At 42.8% G+C, this 24,231-nt stretch overlaps 1 protein-coding gene across 3 annotated transcripts in view; it reads right to left on the bottom strand.

The window, feature by feature from the left end:
• Positions 1-24,231, bottom strand: part of TMEM117 (transmembrane protein 117) — a 198,424-nt gene that overhangs the window by 57,138 nt on the left and 117,055 nt on the right. For all 3 annotated transcript variants that reach the window (XM_081928987.1, XM_081928985.1, XM_081928986.1), the window contains exon 5: positions 23,811-23,908. In XM_081928987.1, coding sequence (XP_081785113.1) covers positions 23,811-23,908 — 98 coding nt within the window. The remainder of the gene's footprint in view (positions 1-23,810; positions 23,909-24,231) is intronic.

Below are 24,231 nucleotides of genomic sequence, written 5' to 3'. Positions count from 1 at the left end.
AGAGAGGGATAATGGAACAGGGTAATATTGAATGGCTTTCAGGGACTTGCTGGATGAGAAATGCTAGAAGCTGCTGAACCAAAAGCCTCCCAGGTAAACCCAGAGGATTTCAATCCTGGCTCCTGGTGGTGGGAAACCAGCCACACCCCAGAGGAGGGGAAGAGTTGGGAAGTACTGGAGGCTGGGAGCTTGAAGGATGATGAAGAGGAGGAAACTGGCAGGTGCCCCAACACAGGGAATCAGACTTGGCAGTTGTACCACAGAGCCACCCTGACAACTTCTCTGTCAACAGCCTGCAAGACAGCCTGCTGACCCACTCCCAGAATGAGGCATCTATTGTAAATTGCTGAGCAGAGAGCCAGGCAGACACAGAGAGGGTCCCTTGAGGCTTGCCGTAGACAGAGGGAGGGGCCTGATATAGAGGGCTAGGGATTGAAGAGAGAGTTACAAACCAGTCCAGACAACTGCTTCATCTAGATAGGAGCAACCCTTAGAAGTCTCTGTGTGTTCTCTGTTATGCTTCCTTAATAAACCAATTTTATGTTAGCCAAATGGGATCGTCTTCAGAAGGCGGTCCTTCTTGCGACTGGGCGCCTGGACACACCCCTGACTAAGTAGATTTCGTTTCTAGGTCTAAGTTTCATTTCTCTAAATAGGCATCACGGGTCACAGCCAATCAAGAAAGGGGTGGGGTGGTTAAGGAATTTAATAAGGCACCTTATTGGCACTGCTGAACACCCACCCTCCCATCCTTAGTATAGGTTCTCTGCCTTGCTTTGGACTATGTGTGAGTCGCCTGTCTTGGGACAGGGGCCGGGTAGGAATGTTTATCTACCCCCTTAGCAATCATCACACCTTTCCAGGTTTGGTGGTTATGGATTGGCTTAATTTTGTGGAGAGGAGGTGTGGCCATTACCTGCCCCTCAATGATCAAAAGGTATTCCGTTAAAGGAATCTGGGGGTCCCAGATCTTGTCCAAAGTCCGCTTGATGGGCTAGAGACATGCCGGGATCACAGGAACCTCGCGGTAAGCTTCTGTCGGGCAAAACTCTGATGTTGCTGCCCCGATGGGTTTACCTACATAGCCTCTATCAACTGGGGCAGTAGTCCATTCTAGTCTTCAGTCAATGCCTATGCCAATACCACTCACATTTAATTTGCAATCAATAAAGTTGTGGCCTTAATGTTACCCATCAACCTTAATTCTGGGTCGGTGTATATTATTTCATGGGGGGGGGGGCTGGCTTGGGGCCTCAAGACGCAAGCGGTTGACTCTCTTTCTCTGATCTGCCAATGACCTGCCCTCCTTGTCGGCTCCCTGGCAATGGCTTCTTGAGGTGGTGCAGAGTGTTTTTTGTCCTTACTTTACTTTTCACGCCGTTGCTTCATGCTCAATATATAAATCACCTCTACGCGATGTACAGCAAATTACAATAACAAACAAAAATATTATTTCTTCAAGGGCAATGCCTGTAACTAAGCATGTGCAACGTACTTTTTTCTGTTTATTCTTGTTTCCATTTCCTTTCCTATGTTCTTTCCCTGAGGTTGACTTTCAGATTGTAAGACCCTCAGGAGGACAGGGACCTGTCACTTTGTGCTCTATAAAGCGGCGCAGGTGAAGACTGTTCAAGTTGGACAGCCCCCAAACCCCAACTCAGGGCCACATCCTCTGTCCTGTGGGGAAGAACATCGGAAGCAAACTCCTGCTTCAGCAAAGCTGGTTGCTGTTGTTTCAAGTGTGCAGTTTTTAGGGGCTCTGTTTTATGTTCGTAAATGTTGTCAGCCATTTTGAGGACTGTCCTTGAAATGGAGAATATGAATCTGCTCCATAAACAAACCTCTCGTTCATTCACATAGATGCACATCTCAACGTCTCATTGCCCAGCTTTGATGCTCACTAAGAAAATTGCATCTGCGTGGCAAATTACATCTTAAATCCTGAAAACACAATATAATTTGGTGCAGTTTTTTGTAAATGATGGTGGAAAAAGTCTCTCACGAGAACTGCTGAATAAAATGTAAATAAAAATAAAAAGAGAAGAGGCTACTGCAGACTAATGCATTATGTTTTAATTTTAAAACCATAGGTAAAGGTAAAGGTAACCCGGACTGTTAGGTCCAGTTGCAGACAACTCTATAGGCTGAGGGAGCCGGCATTTGTCCTCAGATAGCAGCACAAGGAAACGCTGTTTACCTTGCTGCTGGAGTGGTATCTATTTATCTACTTGCACTTTGACGTGCTTTCAAACTGCTAGGTGGGCAGGAGCTGGGACCGAGCAACAGGAACTCACCCCGTCGCAGGGATTTGAACTGCTGACCTTCCAATTGGCAAGCCCTAGGCTCAGTGGTTTAGACCACAGCACCACCCGCGTCTCAAAAAGCATACATTTAGTTATTTATTTTAATTATTGCATTTATTTCTCACCTTTTATTGTTCTTCCCCTCCTCATTTAATCCCCTGTGAAGTAGGTTAGGCTGAGAAGCAGTAGCTTTCATATACAGTGGTACCTAGGTACTCAAACAGCTTGGCTCCCAAACAAATCAGCTCCCGGAAGTGAGTGTTCCAGTTTGCTAACGTTTTTTGGAACCCGAACTTCTGACGCTGCTTCCGCAGCTTCCAATTGAGTGCAGAAAGGTCCTGCAGCCAATTGGAAGCCGTGCCTTGGTTTCCAAACCGTCCTGGGAGTCAAACAGACTCCTAGAATGGATTACGTTTGAGAACCAAGTTACCATATATTTGCACCTGATATACATTTATTGCATTTTCTCCCCTCTTCCATCTGCTTTTAGGGAAGAAATCAAACGCTGTAGCCCAACTAATGACCCATGTTCTGTGTGACAGATTTCATTTCCTAAGGCTCATACCTTTAAGATGGACAGAGTCCATTAATTCAGAGTCAATAGTCAAACACACTGGTGGAAAGATTAGATTTTTACTTGTGGTCTTCTCCCCTTATATGAATCCTAATATGTGTGAATTCATTTCATTTTCATTTTTATTTGTTAATTGAACTTGAAAATCACTTTGGCACTAAATGACATTCCAGTGAATCTTTGAGGTCTGCTGCATAGTTACTGAAATTAAAAGTTTTGCTGCGGATTTCAAAAGGCCTTCAAAGCTTACAAAAAAATGAAATGAGTAGGTAATGAGGCATAAAGTAACACATTTTATATCATCAGGTACTATGAAGTACTAAGTTGCATGTCACTTGAGATTAAAATTATAAGCAACCGAACTAGAGCACTGGGTTTTTGGTGTTGTTAGTTATTACTCAAAATGCCAAATGTCACTTGATCTTATTTTCATTAATATTCATATTAAATTCTAAAAATGATATTTATGTTAATTCAGTGGAGAAACACTCAGAGTATGCATAAAACATAGGTTTATGCAGGGGGGGGAATCAGATTAGGTAAATACATTACACGGTGAAACATTAGATTTTAGAGAGCACCGTATTTTTTTAAGTGTCCTTGAACTTGCCTTGGCCATCATTTGCCCAAATGAAAAGTGTTTATCTATTTCAAACACCAGCTGATTTAAATTAAACTCCTCAGCCTTAAGCTTTAACTTGCAAATACCAGCATTTCCTATCTATGACATAGAGAAACAGCTTATGAAAAGTTCATGGTTCTCCTTGTGAAAAATATTCTCTGTCCTTACCCTAGCACGTGTGGAATGATAACCTGAGCTTTCTGTGAATTATAGGCTTTCTAGAACTCTTTCCCCTGTTCAGCTGCCAAAATGAAACTTAATGACTAAACTCCAGCAGAAAGCAATTTGAAAAATGATTCACAGAGAGAAATATTCAGATTATATTTTAGTAGCCTAGATGAATGATGACTCCAAAGTGTGGAGCAGTTCACCCTAGGAAGGCGTGGTGAACATTACACTGAGGAACTGTGGGATAATTTGACCCATCCTACACTGTCTATCGTTTGCAGAAAATACTGTTTCTTTCTAATCAGTGTAATACAACAAGACGTGAGTTCTACCACTTTGTTCAGCATCAACTGCAGGAAATGGTAGAGCTGATTTTTAATTTTAACAGCCATTTGCTTCAAAAGAGTGGCTCTCTAAGTTCTTAAAAACAGTTTGTTTTTCTTTCTCTTTCCCTTTAATGAAAAGAACGAACATCACCAAGCAAACTGTCCAAATTTGTTCTGCTGTGTTTTCTTAATTATACCTGGAGAGGCTGGAATGATTGTTTCCTTGATCCAAACCATCTCACTAGGACAAAAGGTAACATCTCTAAGGTTAGGTTGTATGTTCTCAGGAGGAACTCTACTCAGAGGCCACAAAGTTGAAAAACAGGATTCCGGGTTGTGTCAAAAGTAAGTCACTATCCTGCTCAGATGACCAAGCAATCTGTTGTGGGTGGGGTCAACTTCAGCATGTATTTGGGCGCAACCGGGACCCACATCTTTTAGCCCCGTTCTGTTTCTTGCTTATAGCCTCACCTCCAGAAATGGCTATATTTGATGAAGAAAATGTTCAAATGGACTATTCCCCAAATATCAGAAGCTTTCCTTACAACAGTGGTTTTTAACCAGTGTGCCATGGCACCCTGGGGTGCCTTGAATGGTGGTCATGGGAGCTGTGGGCAACATGGCCTCTGTCCCTCTTCCTTCCTACCCTCCCTCCTCTGATGCCCTCTTGTGCCTCTGCCTCCCAAAGGCTTGCACAGCTGTTTGTTGCAGCAGCCCTGCCTACAAGCTCCCCAAGCATCTGGGGCTGGCCCCGTGGGGCAGTGTGAGAGAGCACTTTTATTTGGGGCAGGGGGCAGCTCAGAGACCAGGGGCACCAGCAGTGGCTGCACGGAGGACTCCCAAGGAGAGGGAAGAGGAGAGGAGGCTGAGGGAACACTCCACAAGGAAGGGTGTATGAAAAAGGGCGAGAGGCTACCAGCTCTGCAGGCAAGGGGTGACATAACTGGACTCCTGATTCCCACAAGGCTGCTGCAGAAAGAAGGTAGTTGGTCAAGAGAGCCATGGACTCAGAAAGGTTGAAAATCTCTCCCTTGCAGGCATAATAGGGAAAGAGGTTCCAAAGAAGATGACTAAACTATTTATGCACTTGACAATAGCAGCTAGAATATTGCTGTTGTTGTTTAGTCGTTTAGTCGTGTCCGACTCTTCATGACCCCATGGACCACAGCATGCCAGGCACTTCTGTCTTCCACTGTCTCCCGCAGTTTGGTCAGACTCATGTTTGTGGCTTCAAAGACGCTATCCAACCATCTCGTCCTCTGTCGTCCCCTTCTCCTTGTGCCCTCCATCTTTCCCAACATCAGTGTCTTTTCCAGGGAGTCTTCCTTCTCATGAGGTGGCCAAAGTATTGGAGCCTCAGCTTCAGGATCTGTCCTTCCAGTGAGCACTCAGGGCTGATTTCCTTAAGAATGGATAGGTTTGATCTTCTTGCAGTCCATGGGACTCTCAAGAGTCTCCTCCAGCACCATAATTCAAAAGCATCAGTTCTTCGGCGATCAGCCTTCTTTGTGGTCCAGTTCTCACTTCCATACATCACTACTAGGAAAACCATAGCTTTAACTATACGGACCTTTGTTGGCAAGGTGTTGTCTCTAGAACCTCCAAACAAGCTAGAACCTCCAAACAAGCTAGAATATTATATATACAGAAATGGAAAGTGCAGGTCACAACGAAGGAAGAGTGGCTTTTGGAAAGTAATGGGCTACACAGAAATGGCAAAGATGGCAGCAAAATTAAGAGATCAAAATGAACTTTTTATAGGAGAATAGAGACCTTTTGTGGACTGTTTTAAAAAATACTACAGTGGTACCTTGGATTACATATGCTTCAGGTTACAGACACTGCTAACCCAGAAATAATACCTCAGGTTAAGAACTTTGCTTCAGGATGAGAACAGAAATTGTGCTCCGGTGGTGCGGCAGCAGTGGGAGGCCCCATTAGCTAAAATGGTGCTTCAGGTTAAGAACAGTTTCAGGTTAAGAACAGATGTCCAGAATGAATTAAGTTCTTAACCCGAAGTACCAGTGTATAGTCAAATGAAACAGTGGAAATCCTTTCCTTTGCAATGCTCCAAAACCTGCCAAAAAACTTACTAGGTTTTATTGCTAATTTTCTGAAAGTTTTAATAAAACACAGTTAATTAAAGAGCTTTTCACATTCAAATATATTTCATGATATATTAATGGCAGCAGCTGACATTGCCTTCTGGGTCACAGCCTGCAAGAAAGATCTTAGTCCAATGAGCTCCGATAGGAATGCCTTGTAAAAGTTCCACTCCCACTTGCCAATAACCATCTCTAATGAACTGATTGCACAGATGTCCCATTATGCTTAATGTGCTTCCAAAACTAGTTTAATTTAAACTCTGGATTATGGCCTCTTTTCTACAGCCAGTATAGTGTAAACCTGTTGGCTACAGACAAGATATTAGAGTTTCTTCTCCAATGGGAGAGAGATGTGTTGGAATGTAAAGTGCTGTCTAAAAGGTATAAGATATTTCTGGAATGGGGGACAAAGGATGAGCAATAAAATCTTCAATGATACATTGGGCAATAGATATTGGTTATAATATAGATATGGAAGTGTGGGAATGATTGTTTTTGTTTTGGTTGTTAGATAACTGTTTGTAAATTTCAAAATCTAAAAATTAAATAAATTTTATAAAACAAAAACCTATGGACTATGCAGAAATGATGAAACTTACTGGAAAAATAAGAAATAAAGATAACACACTTTTTTATAAAAGAAAAGAAATGGTTTATTGAATATTTACAAACAAATTGTAAACAGATAAGGACATTAGCAGGATTATTGAAATAACCTGCAGTTTCATAACAGTATATAATTAATGTAGATGAATAAAAGAATATGTTAAGTTAATTTAGAATACGCAGGAAAACGATAAAAATAAATTTAAGGGACGACAGAAAGAGGAGGAAGGAAGTCGAGTTTTGAAATGTTAAAATGGCTGTAAAACTATTGAAACGTATATAACTGAAAATAATAAATGCTTTTTTAAAGATATTAGAGTTTCTTTGTCGTATTGGGCATATCAGTCGCAAAATTTATAGGATTTGTTGTATTTTCAATAACAATGAACAGAAACATTAAGAAACTGGAGACTGGGTTTAGAATTTGTGTGATTAGTTTTGAGGTCTTTTTTTTGTCTTTTCTGAACTTTGGAGAAAATAGAATTGCCTGGAATATTATTGCTATCATCATCATCATCATCATCATGGGTGGGCAGGTCCATACAATACCAGAAGGCCCCTCAAGGGATGTAATGTTTACAATATTAAATTCAAAGCACCCTTTTCAGAAAAGATCAGGGTGTGTTGTGGGGGTCGGGGGGTGTTTACGGGCTTCTGTGGGGCCAAGATTTGGTATTGGTGAAGCAATATTTTTGCCGCTTTTGTGGTTATGTTTTTGTATCTATCGTTGCTGGAATTTATTGCGAATTGTAAGGGGAGTGTTACATTTTATTGAATATTCCTTAATGATATGCTTTCATTAACTTATTGGTTATTTTGTTATATTTTATAACGTACAGATTTATGTATTTTTTCATGTTGGGAGCCACTCTAAAGCACCAAATGGTGATCTTATGACAACAGAATGTTCCCTGCAAGAAACAAAAGTCTCGGTTATCAAGAGTTTGACCACACCTGAGAAAGGTGAGTCGCTTTTCAGTGAAACAACCGAATGCAGTGAGGAAACCCTCTCTAGATGCAAAGGGTCAAGTGTATTGTCTCCCTCTCCAACTGGCCAAGGACTGCAGAACGCAGAGACCTGCTGCGCCAGCAAATTTTGAGTTTCAGCTTTTGCTGCAGGGGACCTAACCATCATCAATCATCATTGGGACGGAGCTATGAAGGCAAAACAGCCTTTACAAAATTGGACCCTGGAGTTTAAATCACATTGGCGAGCTTCCTCCCACATCTTTTTTCTCAGGGACAGACCCTTCAGAGTTGGACTCTCAGCCCTTTATCATGACATGCAAGGTACAGGTTTTAATCTAACAACACAAGGATCATTATTTTGTACATAGAGTGTGTTTAGGACTTTGGTGCAAGCATAAATGATTTTACCCATTGCAGACACAAGAGAAGGAATCGTTTGAAGCCATTTACAAGAAAGAAATGAATGAAACCACTGGCAATAACAGAACGTTAAATCTACTCCAGGATTGCTAGCATTTGGGTTTTGCTTTAATAGGAGCCTGAAACTGAGTTTTCAACCACACTTGGCTCTGCTTTACTGTTTACTTTAGATAAATTGCCTTTGCTTCTCCGTGCCACTATCAGTCAGTGGTGCATGTCATTACTGGAGCAGAAACTGTCATTCTGCTAATGGTATCACTAAAATAACACATTAGGATGATATTGTTTTCATATGGGGGATATCCATACATCTCCCACAAGTAATTACATTACCAGCAATCCTCTTAAACTATTGGTTTTGCTCAGATGCTTTGCCAGTAGTACTAAGTCTAATTATTGGAAAATTCCATTACTCGAGGTATATGAATCAACAACAAAGGAACCAGCTGAACTGACAGGGGTGCCTGAAAGTGTTATTTCCAAGTGGCGAAGATTCCTAATGGTTGGGAGTCTTGTGGGTTTGAGCCATGGACAGGAAAGGGTTGTAAGGTAGGGAGAACAATAAGTGATTTCTAATAAAGGGAAAAGTCTGTGGGCGAGTTCCCTTAGTAACATTTGGAACTATTATCTGATATCGGTGACGTGCTGGAGCCACAGTGTTCTAAACCAAAAATCTATTTCAAGTATCTTTAACATCTGAAATGAAAGGTGCAGAAAAGGAACTGCTGACCTTCAGAATAATAGCTGACCCTATTATATTGCTCTGCAAAGAATGGCAATTATCTGGAAATATTATCACTAAAGTTCTGAAGAACTTGTTTCATTTCCGAGGTCTTTTTCTATTGGAGCCTCTGAACTGGATGCTGGTACAAATGCTACTTTGTGAATCATAAATGCAGCGCTCTGGAAATCATATGCAGTTCTATGCTGATGGCCCAGGACATCAAGCAGAATGAAGGCTTGTTTGCCTTACCACTGACAGCAGTACCAAAGGTTATTTCTGAATCTTCTGGTGGAGAATCCACAGTGTGTCTGAGCATGTTTATGAGATGCATGCAGGTCAATCAATTAATCCAAAGAAGCTTAACCTAGAAAAGACACATTGATGGTAGGTCACCCAAAAATGAGAGAGGGTGCTGCCTTCGACCAGATAGATGGACTATTTGATCACCTCAACAATATCATCTTCAGGTTCTCAGGCAAAGGTTTTTACTATCACTGGTTAACATAGGAAGCTGCCTTATACTGAATCAGTACATTACACCATCGAGTCCTGTATTGTCTATATTGATCGGCAGTGATTCTCCAGGGCATCAGGCAAAAAGAAGAAGAGGAGGAGGAGTTTGGATTTGATATCCCACTTTATCACTACCCTAAGGAGTCTCAAAGTGGCTAACATTCTCCTTTCCCTTCCTCCCCCACAACAAACACTCTGTGAGGTGAGTGGGGCTGAGAGACTTCAGAGAAGTGTGACTAGCCCAAGGTCACCCAGCAGCAGAGGAGGAGCAGAGATGCGAACCTGGTTCACCAGATTATGAATCTACTGCTCTTAGCCACTACACCACACTGGCTTTCCAGACCTACCTGAAGATGATGGGGATCAAACAAGGGACCTTGTTCATGTAACAAATGTGCTCTACACTACTGAGTTTTTAGGACCAATCCTAGTTCGGGACTGTGGCATTGCCTTTGCTGGATGAGCTCACAGTCTCCTGGAAGGATAAGACATATGGCCCACATGAGATATGGCTCCCCAAAAAGTGTGGTTTTGGGTGCCAAGCCCTTAAAAAGTGCAGCCTGAAATCACGTGAGATCATGGTAGCCATTTGGGCTGCTGTCCTCTCGCAAGAAAAAACAGGATGTCCCTTTTTTCACAGGGCAGTTGATGGGTATGGGGTTTGCCACTGTTAGGAGTAGGACGGGGAAGTAGATGAGCCCTTTTTTCTGATCCAGCAGGGTTCTTCTCGTATTCTTATGCCTGAACTGATTTATGAAATTCATCCAATTTTGTGTACCAGCTGTCCAAGCTGTTGCTTTTTGCAGTCATTCCAAAACAAAGCCAAATCAGAAGGCCCCAATTATTCTAGGGATTTCCCCTCCTTCTCCTTCAGTTTGACTCCATTATCTAACACATCAATTGCATAAACTAATGTGAGACAAACAAACTGATGGCATTCATTCAAGCAGCTCTTCAACTCCAGGCAGGTATTATTTTGACTCTGCTTAATTCACTTCTTACTTGAAAGGGGGCGGATGGGATGTGACCAGCTTGTGATGTGTTTCTTCTCTATCATTCCATACACCTGAAAGCTATCACTTGAGTGGTTCTATTCCATGCACCAAACCCATCAAAAAAGTATCCGTAAACTGGGATGTTATTATTACTTTGCTTGTTGATGCTGATTGTGTTGCATTCTTGTTTCGTGGCATTGTGATTTTTTCACCAATAGGGCAAGATGCAAATATTTTAATAAATTTTAAATAAATCAACGGATAGCTAACCAAATAAATAAATTTCTGATCCATGTTACATAAGCACAAGGGCTAAAAAAAACAACAGCATAGGACATGATCCAGTCAATGCCTGTATATGTACAACACTTGCACTGCTCTCTTTACAGATGAGAGATAAGAGTATGGTATGGGGGTATTTGAGAAAGGGAAGGGGGGATTAACCAACTCTGAGTTTAAATGTTTCATCAATAGATAAATGGCCTCCTTACAGTGGTACCTCAGGTTAAGTACTTAATTCGTTCCAGAGGTCCGTTCTTAACCTGAAACTGTACTTAACCTGAAGCACCACTTTAGCTAATGGGGACTCCTGCTGCTGCCGTGCCGCTGGAGCACAATTTTTGTTCTCATCCTGAAGCAAAGTTCTTAAGCCGAGGTACTATTTCTGGGTTAGCGGAGTCTGTAACCTGAAGTGTATGTAACCTGAAGTGTATGTAACCCAAGGTACCACTGTAGTTCCTTTATTTGAAATGTACCGTAAGTCTTCCTCCTTCTTGCAGCTATATTCAAGTGTATTCAGCAACAACTCATTGGTGCAATAATTGCTAAAAACATTGACAAAAACATGAAGGCCAACAACAATGAAATATTCAAGGCATTAGGAGCAGAACCCTTGGATGACAAGAGAGTCAATGGTGTGCGAAAGGAAGATAAGGATCTTGCAGAGAAGCTTTACCAATTTCAGGATCTATTTCTGTTTCCTGAAATAATGATGTAGAAAAAATAACTGCAGCTTTGTGAGTCAGTCAGAATTTGCACATATATACTGTATGTGATGTAGCTGACAGAAATCTCCAAAATGTTTTTGGATCATCCAGTAGTTGCAAGGGGGCGGGGGCGGGAATGGTGAATAAATTAAAACCCAAAATAAAAGCCTCAGGCTGATGTGTTTGAACTTCACTGCAAACATTATTCATACATATTTAATTGTTCCATTGAGACTTTGACGGTTCTGGAGATGTTCCAGGCATTATTTCCATTCCATTAGTAAGCCTGTAGCCTGCATACTCCTTAACCCAAAATGATTGATTCCATAAACGTCTTACCACTTATTGACCTGAACACTAATTGAAGTTGTGTATAGATTAAAACAAAGTGTATGGTTTTGTTTTTTCTGAAGCCAGCCAAAATATGTTGTAATCTCTGGAATGCTGTGTGGCAGATGACAAAATTGGAATTTCTATAGTGTCTCAAACACACAGACACATGCTTCCTGTCTATGAAGAAAGCTTTTCTAGAAATAACTGCTCAAACGAAAATGATGGGTTGCAAAGGAACCCACTCACATCCCTTTCATAATCAGAAGTTGAACGAGAAAGGCATAGCTCACCCTTCTTTGAAACATTAATATCACGTTACATATTCTTTCATCTGACTTGGATCTTCTCAATTACTTTGTTTTGGGAAATGCTATGCATTCTTCGCCTCAAAATGAAACTAAATAATTGGAGATAAGTTTATCGTCTAGGGTTCATTCAAACAAACATGCAAAACACTATTTACTAAGCTTCTGTTTAAACAGAGAGTGCACGAAACGTATAAATTATTTTAGCACTAAGCTAAAAGAAATCCCTTAGAAAAAGAATTCTGAGAAGAATGAGAGTGATGCCAACTCTGTTTCAACCTTGGTTGGACTCCAGTCTCACAAACTGACTTCACTTGACTAACTAAAATGAATGCAGTAGAAGAATAACAGAAAATGCAAACAAAACAACACACAAGCCAGAGGCGCACAGCATTGTGGGGTGGTGGTGCAGATCTCCTGGCAGCTGTGACTGCTGCTTACACTGGCGGGGAGAATGGGAAGGATGAGGAAGTGGGAAGGTCAATGGAGTACAAACATACCAGCAAAGTACAATCCAGCCAATGCATTTGTCCCTACCACTTTATCCCTCTAGCTCCTAGTAAGCAGCAAGACTCAGCTGTCAGGAGGTCATGTAAGCATTGCTGCCACAACATGCTGTACACTACTAATAAAACCACCATCAGCACAGAGGATTTTGCTTCCTTGAAAAATGTACACAAAGCTGTAACTTGGAAGAGATTTTGGAGGAAGCTGTTCCAACATGTGGGCACCACCACTGGCAAGGTCCTGATCCACTATTAACAAATTACACCCAATCTCACACAGAAAAAGAAATATATGATAGATATTGCTAAACTAAAATACATGGTGGTTTTATGTTATTATATCAACGTAAATTACTCTTGTTTTCATGATGACTTTTTGCAACCCACCTTTGGACCATTTGGTGAAGAACCATTTGGCTATAAGTAGAAATGATAGATAAAAAATCACACACTTTTGATTCCCTTAACAGCTTTTGCAGCTAAACTGACTTACGCAAGGTTACTTCTTTCTATAATATCCATTTCATACGACTGCGTGTCAATCTGCAGCAGCTGATCAATGGGCATTTGGCAGTCAGATGACAAATGTCTAAAAACCCTACAGAGATCTGGTTGTGAGAAGCTGGTAAGGTGATTCAGATTCAGCTTTCAGCATGCCCTGACTACAGTCTGTAAAGTTACTTTCTGCTGCCACCTTCTCTTTTTAGAGGATTTCAGGTGCCCTATAAAAATCTGAGTCATGCTGCTGGTTATTTTTAGGAATGAATGGATTCCCTTCATTTCGTAACTGTTCTGAGGTTCTATCATTCCTTTGATTCTCTTCCAGAAGAATTCCAGTCAGAGATCAGGACTTCAAAACATCCATTCTTAAATTCAGTCCGTGGACGGTGCCTGATAGGGTCACATGTCAGCCCCACTTCCTCCACCTTTGACCTTTCCTGTGTTGAGTAGGAAGATTTGAAGGAGAGAGGGTTGTAAATGCATGCAGTTGAGCATTTTTACAGGCACCCCTGTGATTAGGAACCCAGTTCCAACCATGGGGAGAACTGTGTGTTCAGACATGATTAAACCTCACTTCGGAATATTCAACACAACATGGGAAGTGACAGAGGCAGAATGGACAGCCCACATCATCTCCACAATAGAATTCAAGGATTCCTGAATAGGCTAGTATTGTTGTTTGTCTGTCTGTTGTTTTTAGAGAAAACTTCAAAATAGATGCTAGGTATAGTTTACACGGCAGGCTGGAAGAGAGGGGAAATCATTTTTCTCCCTTCAAACTCATGCTGTGCCATAGGAGCCAACCTCTAGGGGGTGAGCCCTACCCCACAAGATGATGGGCATTGGCATTCAAATGGTGCTGTGTACCCTGTCTTGTGATCGATTATGCAGGGCAGGGATTACCTGGGGTCCCTCAATATTTTATTCAAATTGGCGCCCCTGTGCTGTGCTAAGCATCCACTGCTGATGGGAGAGAAAGGGGGTGTAAGAAGGGAACAGGGTTGCATACATGGCAAAGGATATTAACTTCACATATCCACTCATGGCAGTTGAACTTGTGGTGGCTAGCCAGGAAAGAGATTGTTGTGGATATGGCTCAGTGAAAATGCCTATCCAGGGTGAGAAAGTAGGGGTGGGGGGAGGAATCATATTCAATGCCATAGATCAGTATGAAAATAAGAGTACGAAAAACTTGTGGTATTGTAATACTGTTATACCAAGGTACGGTTCTGGGAAGCAGATCCCAAGAAGGATGTGCAGAGCTGAAGAGGGAGCAACCCTTCTCAAGTGGTTGAAGCACCTTCACTTAGGAAAGGCTACAATGATTGGGGCTTTTCATTTTTTTTTTAAAGCAACTAATGGGGGTCATAGGTACAGTGGTACCTCGGGTTATAGACGCTTCAGGTTACAGACTCCGCTAACCCAGAAATAGTACCTCGGGTTAAGAACTTTGCTTCAGGATGAGAACAGAAATCGTGCTCCGGCAGCGCGGCAGCAGCAGAAGACCCCATTAGCTAAGGTGGTGCTTCAGGTTAAGTACAGTTTCAGGTTAAGAATGGACCTCTGGAACGAAATACTTAACCCGAGGTACCACTGTTAAATGTAATGGTAAAAGACTCCTGGACTGGTTAAGTCCAGTCAAAGGCGACTATGGGGTTGCTGCTCTCATCTAGCTTTCAGGCCAAGGGAGCCAGCGTTTGTCCACAGACAGCTTTATGGGTCATGTGGCTAGCATGATTAAACCGCATCTGGTGCCATGGAATACCAGAGCGCATGGAAACACTGTTTACCTTCCCACTGTAGCAGTGCCTATTTATCTACTTGCACTAGCGTGCTTTCAAACTGCTAGGTTGGCAGGAGCTGGGACAGAACAACGGGAGCTCCCTCTGTCACGGGGATTCGAACCGCCGACCTTCCAATCAGCAAGCCCAAGAGGCTCAGTGGTTTAGACCACAGTGCCACCTGCGTCCCATAATGAGGGTTATAGTACAGTGGTACCTCGGGTTAAGAACTTAATTCATTCCGGAGGTCTGTTCTTAACCTGAGATACCACTTTAGCTAATGGGGCCTCCTGCTGCGCTGCCGGCACGTGATTTCTGTTCTCATCCTGAAGCAAAGTTCTTAACCCGAGGTACTATTTCTGGGTTAGCGGAGTCCTTAACCTGAAGCGTCTGTAACCCGAGGTACCTCTGTAGAGTTTTATTACACCATGTAAAGTGCAGACAAAATGGATGGAAAGGAGAGGGCTTTTCTCCCTCTTACACGTGCCAATCCTGAATCCAGTTGGGATGAGGTTCAGATCAGACAACAAGAAGCTCTTTTTCTTTTCTTTTTTTACACAGAGAGTAATTAAAGTACAGCATTTGCTACCATAAGGCTGTGATGGCCACTAGTGACTTAAAAGGAGAATGTGGCTTTCAATAGCTGTTCATCATGAGGGCGATGTATTACCTCCAGGATCACAGGCAACCACCTTTGAGTGTCAGTTGCTGGAGGGCAACAACAAGAGACAGGCATTCTCCTCACATTCTGCTTGTGGGCTTTCCAGAGGCTTGGCTACTGCAGGGCACAAGGTGGTGTATCAGAAGGACCTTTGGCATAACCCCACAGCCTTTTCTTCGGAAAGAAGCAGCTGCTTCTCTCCATGCCTCCAGCAACCTTCCCTTGCCCTCAGGCTTCACCATGGACAAAGTAGAATTCCTGTCAAATAATCAAGGGTTGTCTCCTCTTGCCAGCTTTATGATCAACTGTTCTAAGCCTCAGATATCTAGCTTACAATGTCCCTAGGAGTATATATAGGATCATATTATTCTGCACTTTATTGCACCAATACATTATAACCATGCTTCATTTTTCCACAAAAGTGATTATAAAGCTGCCATGTATATTCCCTTTCTTGTTGGCCTGATCTCTCTACCTATAACTATTATGTGGCTGGATTTGTTCTTCCCATGATTTCTAATGAATTCTGCTCAATGATGAATGAATAAATGCCAGTGTATCCCATCCTTGCGGGGACAGGCGGAGTCCCCCAAACCCTGGGCAGCCCCTGTGTGGAATAACAACTTAAGACAATGTGCTATGGGATTAAAATTGGTCACAACTTTATTATGTTTCAGATGTGGGTAGACCTTGGCTCAGGCATTGGGTGTTTATCCCTCCCAGTCCCCCGCTGGGGATCTGGGGAACATCAGGCTTATCCAGTGTGTGTGGGGGGGGAGGTAAGGGCTGGCTCTGGAGAACATATGTTCAAGCAGAGAGAGAGAACCTGCCCCCGTTATGCCGCCGTCGCAGGGGAGAGCAATGATGACCTCTAGGCGTATGGCCAATGCCTCCCCTTAAACAACCCCTTTAACGGGGGAACCCTGTATTACCGCCGCAAAGAGGAGGGGGTCACGACTGCATGCCCCCCCATTCAGGGAAGATAGACTAAAGGATTCTGCCCAAGGCCTGATACCATCAAAGTTGTGACGTTTTGCTACGGGAAAGGCAAACCTGCCAATGCAGGGGAATTCCTTTCCGGCCCTTCAACAGCGACCATGACATAGCAGCGCCTGCGAACCTGTGGAGAAAAGGTTGATCTGCAAAAGAAGTCTTAACTGAGGGTGGGTAGGGTGGGAGAAGCTCTGGAGCCAACTGACAATTCCCAGGTAAGATCCTCCCTCTATTGTGTGGGCAAGTAGACCCTCCCCCTACCTGGCCTGATCACCTTGGCAACGCTTCCCTAGGCAAGATTGGGCAACTGACTGAGGTAGGCGGAGACCTCCAGGTATCCCACCTGGGAGGGAGGCGAAGCCAAGCCTGTGCTAATGTTGCCGCATAGGGTCCAGGGGCTGTGCGCGACCATGCAAAGAACACCCCCCATTTAAAGTGGGGAGCGGTCATTCTGTCTTCTTCTGTATGTCGTCTTTAGACAGAAATATATTCTACTGCTTGTCATCGTTCTACCAGATTTTCCTGTTATAAATATTCTCTTCCAATATCAAGCTCATTTTCCTTGGCTTTGAGATTTCTAGAACTACATATGAGTACCTCTATATTTTGTCTCCCTTTAGATGTCATTTTTGGATGTGATTTTGCTGTGTTACCTTGACTGATTGAATCTCCCCTGTCTCTGGGCTCCTCCAGGTGCCCTGCTTATTGCACACCGATTCTGATTTGCTTGCACAAAGTTTATGAGGAGGTTAGACTATGTCCAGTTTGCAATGAGCGTTCATTATTATTACCGTAGTTTGCAGTGAGGTTATACAGCAGTGAGCATTCATGCTGATTGGCTTGTGCAGTGGTTAGACATATTCCAGTTAATCATTCACTCTCCCCACACTTTTCTATGCATTTCCCTGTCACTTTCCTAACCTCAGAAAGCCAGCTTTTTAAAAACCCTGGATTTATTGTGCCAGAGCAACAGAACATTTTTAATCCGCTTTAACTGTGCAAACCTAGATTTCTGGTGTGCTCTGGATCCCCCACCCTCAAAATACTGATAGTCTGGAGATGACCTGTATGTACAGCTGCTTCCTACCAATTCTTGCCCACTAAGGAATGCTGGCTGCAGCAGCACCATCTGCCTTGGTGTAGGAATACCATCGCCTGGAGCAAAGGGATTAGACTGGTAGAGGAAGAAGCTGTAGATATCTGCCAACAGTCAGATGGCTTGCCTGGAACAAGAATTCCTCCAGAGCCAGGTCAGAGGAGCAGTGTCCTTTTAGAACTATGAAAAATAAATCTCCAAGAAAACACAAATCCAAAACCAACCCATGAAATATTGCAAGGATTTATTAAGCCAGAGATTATATTGTAGCAGTTCCAAGAGTTTCTTTCTTTCCTCAATCAGAGAAAGATGTTTGTTTCACACACAGTTGTCTTAAGGAAAGAAAGGAATCACTTGTGACGTATAGCATTTGTTTTGACTCAAGGACACAAGACGGGAATTGGCTTCTGATGATATCACGCCTGCATAGTTTAAAGACAATCTGGAAAGCTATATATGCTTGTATTGAGCTCCGGTGACAGTACAGCATTCATGGGTCACTGAGAGAGTAGTAAGGCAGAGATTCTCTGCAATTCCACCTGTTCCAACCACTGAGTACTCTGATAACTTTGTAGACCAGAATTTAGCAGCCATGCTAGTCCAACGGAACAAGAACAGAGCAAAATTACTAGGTGCAAGAATTAATTAGTAGGTGCAATAAAGGTATTGCAGTATGTGCTACTTTAAATCAGATCAGATTTAGCCATCCAGAAGTCTGTAAAACAAGGAAGAAATTGTGTCATCAAGGCCTTGTGCAGTGTCAAGAGATTGAAATTTCTCCTTAGTAGACACAATAATAACATGATGACAGTGATCACTGGTACCAGCTCCCACAAGAAACCAGAAGTCGCGTCCAGGGCCTCATGAGGCCTCAGAAGTGGATCGGAGGCCACCCAGGCACCACTGCAGCCCCCACAGTGTAACATGATGTCATGATGAGGGAGTTGTGCACCCATAGTCTGGGGCCCAAGTCGGCACCTCTGATGATAATCATGGCAATAGTAGTAGCAGCATGAGGAGGATTTCTTAGCTGCCCTTCACCATATTTTAAATAAATAAAATGTTTCAGATTACCTTGGAACTCAAACCCCTTTTCCCCAGGTCATGAGGCATTTTTTGCCTCACACAGGATGCCGTGTTGGGGAAACACCATCACTATGTCAAGGGACACAACAGCAGGCCTTGTTCCTTCCATGCTAGCAAGCCTGCTGGCCACACCTCCCACTCACACATGTAGCATCCATGCAAAGAGATGTTAGCATTGTTACAAAAGTTGGGCACCACCCCAGTCTTTGCTGAGCTGTGGCAAGATCCCAGGAGGATTCCTGGCACTCACCCAGGGTCTGTATTCCTTTGAGAATCAAGACCCGCCAAATGACATAGCTTTAAGAAATGTGCTTCATTCACATATTTACACCTGACTTTGGATGGAGGGAGTCCAGATCTTACAGCATGGTCAACTCAAGAGGGGGGTTGTTTCCCGCAGTTGTGCAGCCCTGAAGTCCAAGGCATCTCAACAGAAGTGTTGCTGAAACTAAGCTGTGGGCACAGCCTTTCTCCTCTGGTCTCTCACTCTGAATCCCTAATCAAGCAGATTGAGAGGGTGAGGTCCTCCTCTGGGCATGTATGACGCATTGCTCAGCTTTGTGCAGGACTCTCCTCGAGCAGGGTGTCAGAGGTGGAGAAGAGCCAGCAGGAGCTTCTCCCTCCTTCTCCTGACACACACACACACACACACACACACACACACACTGGTTGCTCAAGTCTCCTGCTTCTATCATCTACCTTCTGTTGACCACTCCTCAGTGTCCCAGGCTCAAAGGTGTTATCTTCGGAGCGTTCCTTGAGGGAATCTTGGGAGGCAGGCTGCCACCCAGCCAGTTTGAGCCCTCACTGGAGAACTCTTGGGCTGGTAGCTCACAGCTCTTCTCCTCCTCCAACCAGGCCTTGACATCTATCCTGTACTAACTGCCAGTCATCAAACCGCTCATGAAAATCTCTTGAGATCTGGAGGTGATGGTCAGTATAGTCACTCGCATTCAAGAGGCCCTTGGCACCCACAGAAGCTCCCTCTGGGCTAATCCATTAACCTAGTATCAAAAAGTCTCAGTAAAAAAAAGTGTCGTTTATCAAAGGCATCTCTCATTCTATTTATTTCAGATGCGCTGAGAATTCAAATGAGTAGCTCAGTTCAATCCACCTAAGGGCAAAGCAATCCTACCAAGCAACAGAAAAACAAACACACATCAAAAAAACCTTGTTTCTTAAAAGCCAGGAAAAGAGGCGGACTCTGGAGGTCAACCAATTAGAATTATTTCAAGGAGAAAGTTTAATCAAAAGGAAGGAGGGGAAAGCTTTAGTAATATTCTCCACCTCAGCCACATGTATTCGGCTAAGCTAATGCGGCTCCAGCAACTAATGCAATTTAAATGTACGCCAGATCCATTTTAATGCAGTCTTCGGGCAACCCCTCTTCCCTGACTGCCTTTGTCGTTAATGCAATCAAATTTATGTTATGTTGTGGCAGGGGAAAGTGGATGCTGATGGGAAGAAGGAATACTCAAAAATATTTTTCTGTCTTCAGATGTGGGGGTTTGTCTTTTGAAAGCGCCCCCCTTTCCATCTTTCCCTCGCTCCCTTCCAAAAGTCAGGTGTCACTGTGCGGAAACACATGGGGATTTGCCCATTAGCAATGAGAAAGGCTTACACTTGTGTCGCGGGAAGCACTGCCGTAAATTAGAGTCAAGGTTCATCACAAGGCAAGCTAATCCAATTCCAGAGGAGAGGGCTGTGAATGCGCAATAGCACAAAAGGATGAGAGGCACTTACCAGGCTACTGACAACACCATTATTTTAAAGGCTCTTTAAGCTAGGCCTTTGAGTGCATTCGTCGGTACAATAAATAGATTGTATAATCTTCAGCATAAAGACGCGGTATGAGCAAGGTAGCTCAAATCCATGGATGTGAAAGGTTTGCATCATATTTGTTGTTCTAATAATTTTTGGGCATCCATTCAAAGATGTCTTTGTGTGATGGGGTTTTAAAGCAAAATGTGGGTGGGAGAGGACAAAGAGAATAAAAAGGAGGTGCATTAGACAGGAAGGAGACCTACGCAGCAGCTGCTGTTAATATTTTGTGATTTACTGATATTTTAATCTATCTGAAGTTCTACCTATTGCTTTTCCTGTTGGAGGTAGACAACATGTAATTATGGAAAGCCAAAATCTGAGCACCTTGTTCTTATTATTTCATCTCATGTACAAAGTAAAACTGGATGACTCAATATTGCTCAGCTATCAGCTCATTCTTCTACGGCAAAAGAAAGCTATATTGATTTTCCCCCCCCAATAAAACATCGTAGGTTATCTTTTGTAGCATGATATGGGTTACCTGAGCAGAAATGAGTCGGTTAAAGTACACATAGATGCAAAGTGTGTGTCTTCTACTCCTAAGGATTTTGCAAAAGTCTTACACAGGTATGCTTCTTATTCTTATTCTTAATTTTATTAGTATTAATTTTGTTATTAATTTTATTAACTGCCTTTCACCAGCAGGTCCCAAGGTTGGTTACAGCAATGTGAAAATCCAGAATTAAAAACAGTTTAAATATATTGCAGTCACAGGAATGGGGTGGGACTTGAAAACAGACATCTAGGGTGTCAAAGGTCAGGTAAAAGAGGTGAACCTTTAGCAGTCGCTGAAAGCTGTACAGTCGTACCTTAGTTCTCAAACAGAATGTGTTCTGGGAGTCCGTTCAACTTCCAGAACCATTTGAAAACCAAGGCACAGCTTCTGATTGGCTGCAGGAGCATCCTGCAGCGAATCGGAAGCCGGGCAGGACGTCCAGCTGCCAAAAATCGTTCAAAAACCGGAACACTCACTTCCAGTTTTTGATTGTTCGGGAGCTGAAACGTACAAGTTCTAAGGCATTCAGCAACCAAGGTACAACTGTATAGGGAAAGCAGCAGATGCACCTGTGTGAAGAGGGCATTCCACAGCTTAGGGGCTACTACCAGTGGCAGAGCTTCGTGTTCCAGCACTGGGAGGTGGAGAGCAGGTGGGGGGCATGACTGGTGGTGGTGTCCTGGGGGTGTCCTGGGGGTGCCCAGCGTGGGAGGGCAGCCACAATGGCACCCCATCGGGATCGTGGTGCTGGGAGTGGTGTGCTCCCCCCGCCCCCCTCTTTGTCCGCCAGTGGCTGCCACAGGAAAAGCCCTCTCCTAGGCCAACCCCACCAGCATTCTGAACTTCTTAAGGTGGACCCTTTGCTGATTTTAACACCCAGTGGGGACTGTAAGAAAGGAGATATTCTTTCAGATATTTGGGGCCAAGTTGTTCAGGGCTTTAAACACTAGCATGAGCACCTTCAACTGAGCCTAGAAATTAAATGCAAATTAATTAAATTAATTAAATGCAAAACGGTGCTTTTAAATAAGAGGTTGCACAGTGAGGCATGTTGAACAAAAGTTGCATAAATATAAAATATGTAAACTATGTGATCGTCTAAGCTATATTGTTTTTAACACTTGATTGGAAGCCACCCAGAGTGGCTGGGGAAACTCAGCCAGATGGGCGGGGTATAAATAATAAATTATTATTATTATTATAAGCTAACATTGATGAATGGTTTGGAATAAGCCATATTCATTTCCCCTTTTTCTTTGAGCAATATGTAACACTAGCTGAAGTACATTAAATTTGCCAAAATGGAGGTTGGAAGCAAATTGTTGCTAAAAGCATATGGAAGATGTAAATTTGGAACAACGTGTTCTGCATATTTGCCTCTTAAAGAATGCCTACCTTAATGATTCTTCACAATTAGCTTTTTTTCAAATTAACGCTTTAGTCAAGCAGCTTGGGCCATTCTGAGATGGGGGTGGGAAATATTTCATTTGCATCCATCGATTAAGAGGTGGCCCTGGGAGATATCACAGGGTGAGAGGCTGTGAGAAGAGAGGGATGAGCCCAGGTCAGAAATGGAAGGACACAACTTCCTCTGTAGAGGATGGAAGTTAAGATATAGTGATTAAAGAGGATCTTGTTGTTTCTTTCTTTTCTTCATTTCCAGTAGATTAATTTGTTTTGTTTATTGCATTGTGAAAACTTCAATAAATTTCCCAAAGGCTTTTAAATATGTGGTCATAGCCAGTGGGTTTAATCTTCACCATTGGGAGGGATGGTTCTGGCTAAATTATGGTTCATTCCCAGTTTGGACCTATTTCCCATTACTGCAGGCCCATTTAAATCAATGGGCTTAAGAAAGCCAGGATGGTAGAATGGTTGGGTTGCTAGAATCGGACCCGGGAAACTAAAGTTCAAATCCTCAGTCCAGTATACCTGAAGGAGCATCTCCACCACCATTGTTCTGCCTGGACACTGAGGTCCAGTGCCGAGGGCCTTCTGGCGGTTTCCTCACTGTGAGAAGCGAAGTTACAGAGAACCATGCAGAGGGCCTTTTTGGTAGTGGCATCCGCCCTGTGCAACACCCTCCCACCAGATGTCAAAGGAAAAAACAACTACCAGACTTTTAGAAGACATCTGAAGGCAGCCCTGTTTTGGGAAGCTTTTAATATCTGAAGGACTATTGTATTTAAATATTTTGTTGGAAGCCGCCCAGAGTGGCTGTGTTTGTGTTTTCATCAACACTGCTTTGTGAATGGTCACTGTAGCTGTTTTATATACGGTTAAACTATAAAATAATTGTCACAGTCTGTATTTTTTGCATTTCCTGCTTATATTTCTCCCTCTACAACCACGTGTCTTTAAGGGGTCACAATACTAGGTTATAATTTTTAACGTTACTTATTTGCCCATCTTTCTTTTTCACTCTGCTTATTAAGAAGGCTGTTATTGAATGCCTGGCATGTATCCCATAAATAATGTCTTTATTTAATGAGTGGTGTTGCCTAAGGCAATTTTATTTCATTGCCCACAGCAAGAAATGAAGGCACTTATATCACCCTTTATATTTTAAAAATCCCCATTAGATCAGCTTATTTTTGAAGATGAAATGATGCCTTGCTTACACTTAATCCAATTTAACATTCAAGACATTTGTGGCAAATTATTTCAAGGTAAAAATAGGTTAAGAAAACTTTATATCATGGTAAAACACAGCAGAACATTTATTGATTTGATTCTGATAAGAAAAAACACTCTGGATCAGACCAAGGATCTATCTCAGCTTTCCTCAACCTGATACCCTCCAGATGTTTTGTGCTACAACCCTTGGAAGTGGTTCAGAATTATATATTTACATGGTATATTCTGTACAAGCACACAGACAACCGTTTGCAATAATCGAACTGTGGTTATTTCCTACCAGAATAAAATGATCCTGATGTTCCCTCTTTTCCAGAAAGCTCTGGCAGACTTCCCCCAGTATGGATAAGGCTTGTCCTGAAGCATCATATCTGTGACCTGGAGTGAAGAAAGAGACAAAGAGACTAGCTCAAGCTGAGGTAGTTCAGTTACAGTCATACACAGAGAGAGAGAGGGAGAGGGAGAGGGAGAGAGAGAGTTTGTACAGTACCTCAGGTTACATATGCTTCAGGTTACATATGCTTCAGGTTAAAGACTCCGCTAACTCAAAAATAGTGCTTCAGGTTAAGAACTTTGCTTCAGGATGAGAACAGAAATTGTGCTCCGGTGGCACGGCAGCAGCAGGAGGCCCCATTAGCTAAAGTGGTGCTTCAGGTTAAGAACAGTTTCAGGTTATGTACGGACCTCCGGAATGAATTAAG

The sequence above is a fragment of the Podarcis melisellensis genome (assembly GCF_964234715.1).
Source record: "Podarcis melisellensis genome assembly, chromosome: 10".
NCBI classification, from domain to species: Eukaryota; Metazoa; Chordata; class Lepidosauria; order Squamata; family Lacertidae; genus Podarcis; species Podarcis melisellensis.
Note: the sequence above shows the minus strand (reverse complement) of the source record. Positions and strands in the feature narration are given on the sequence as shown.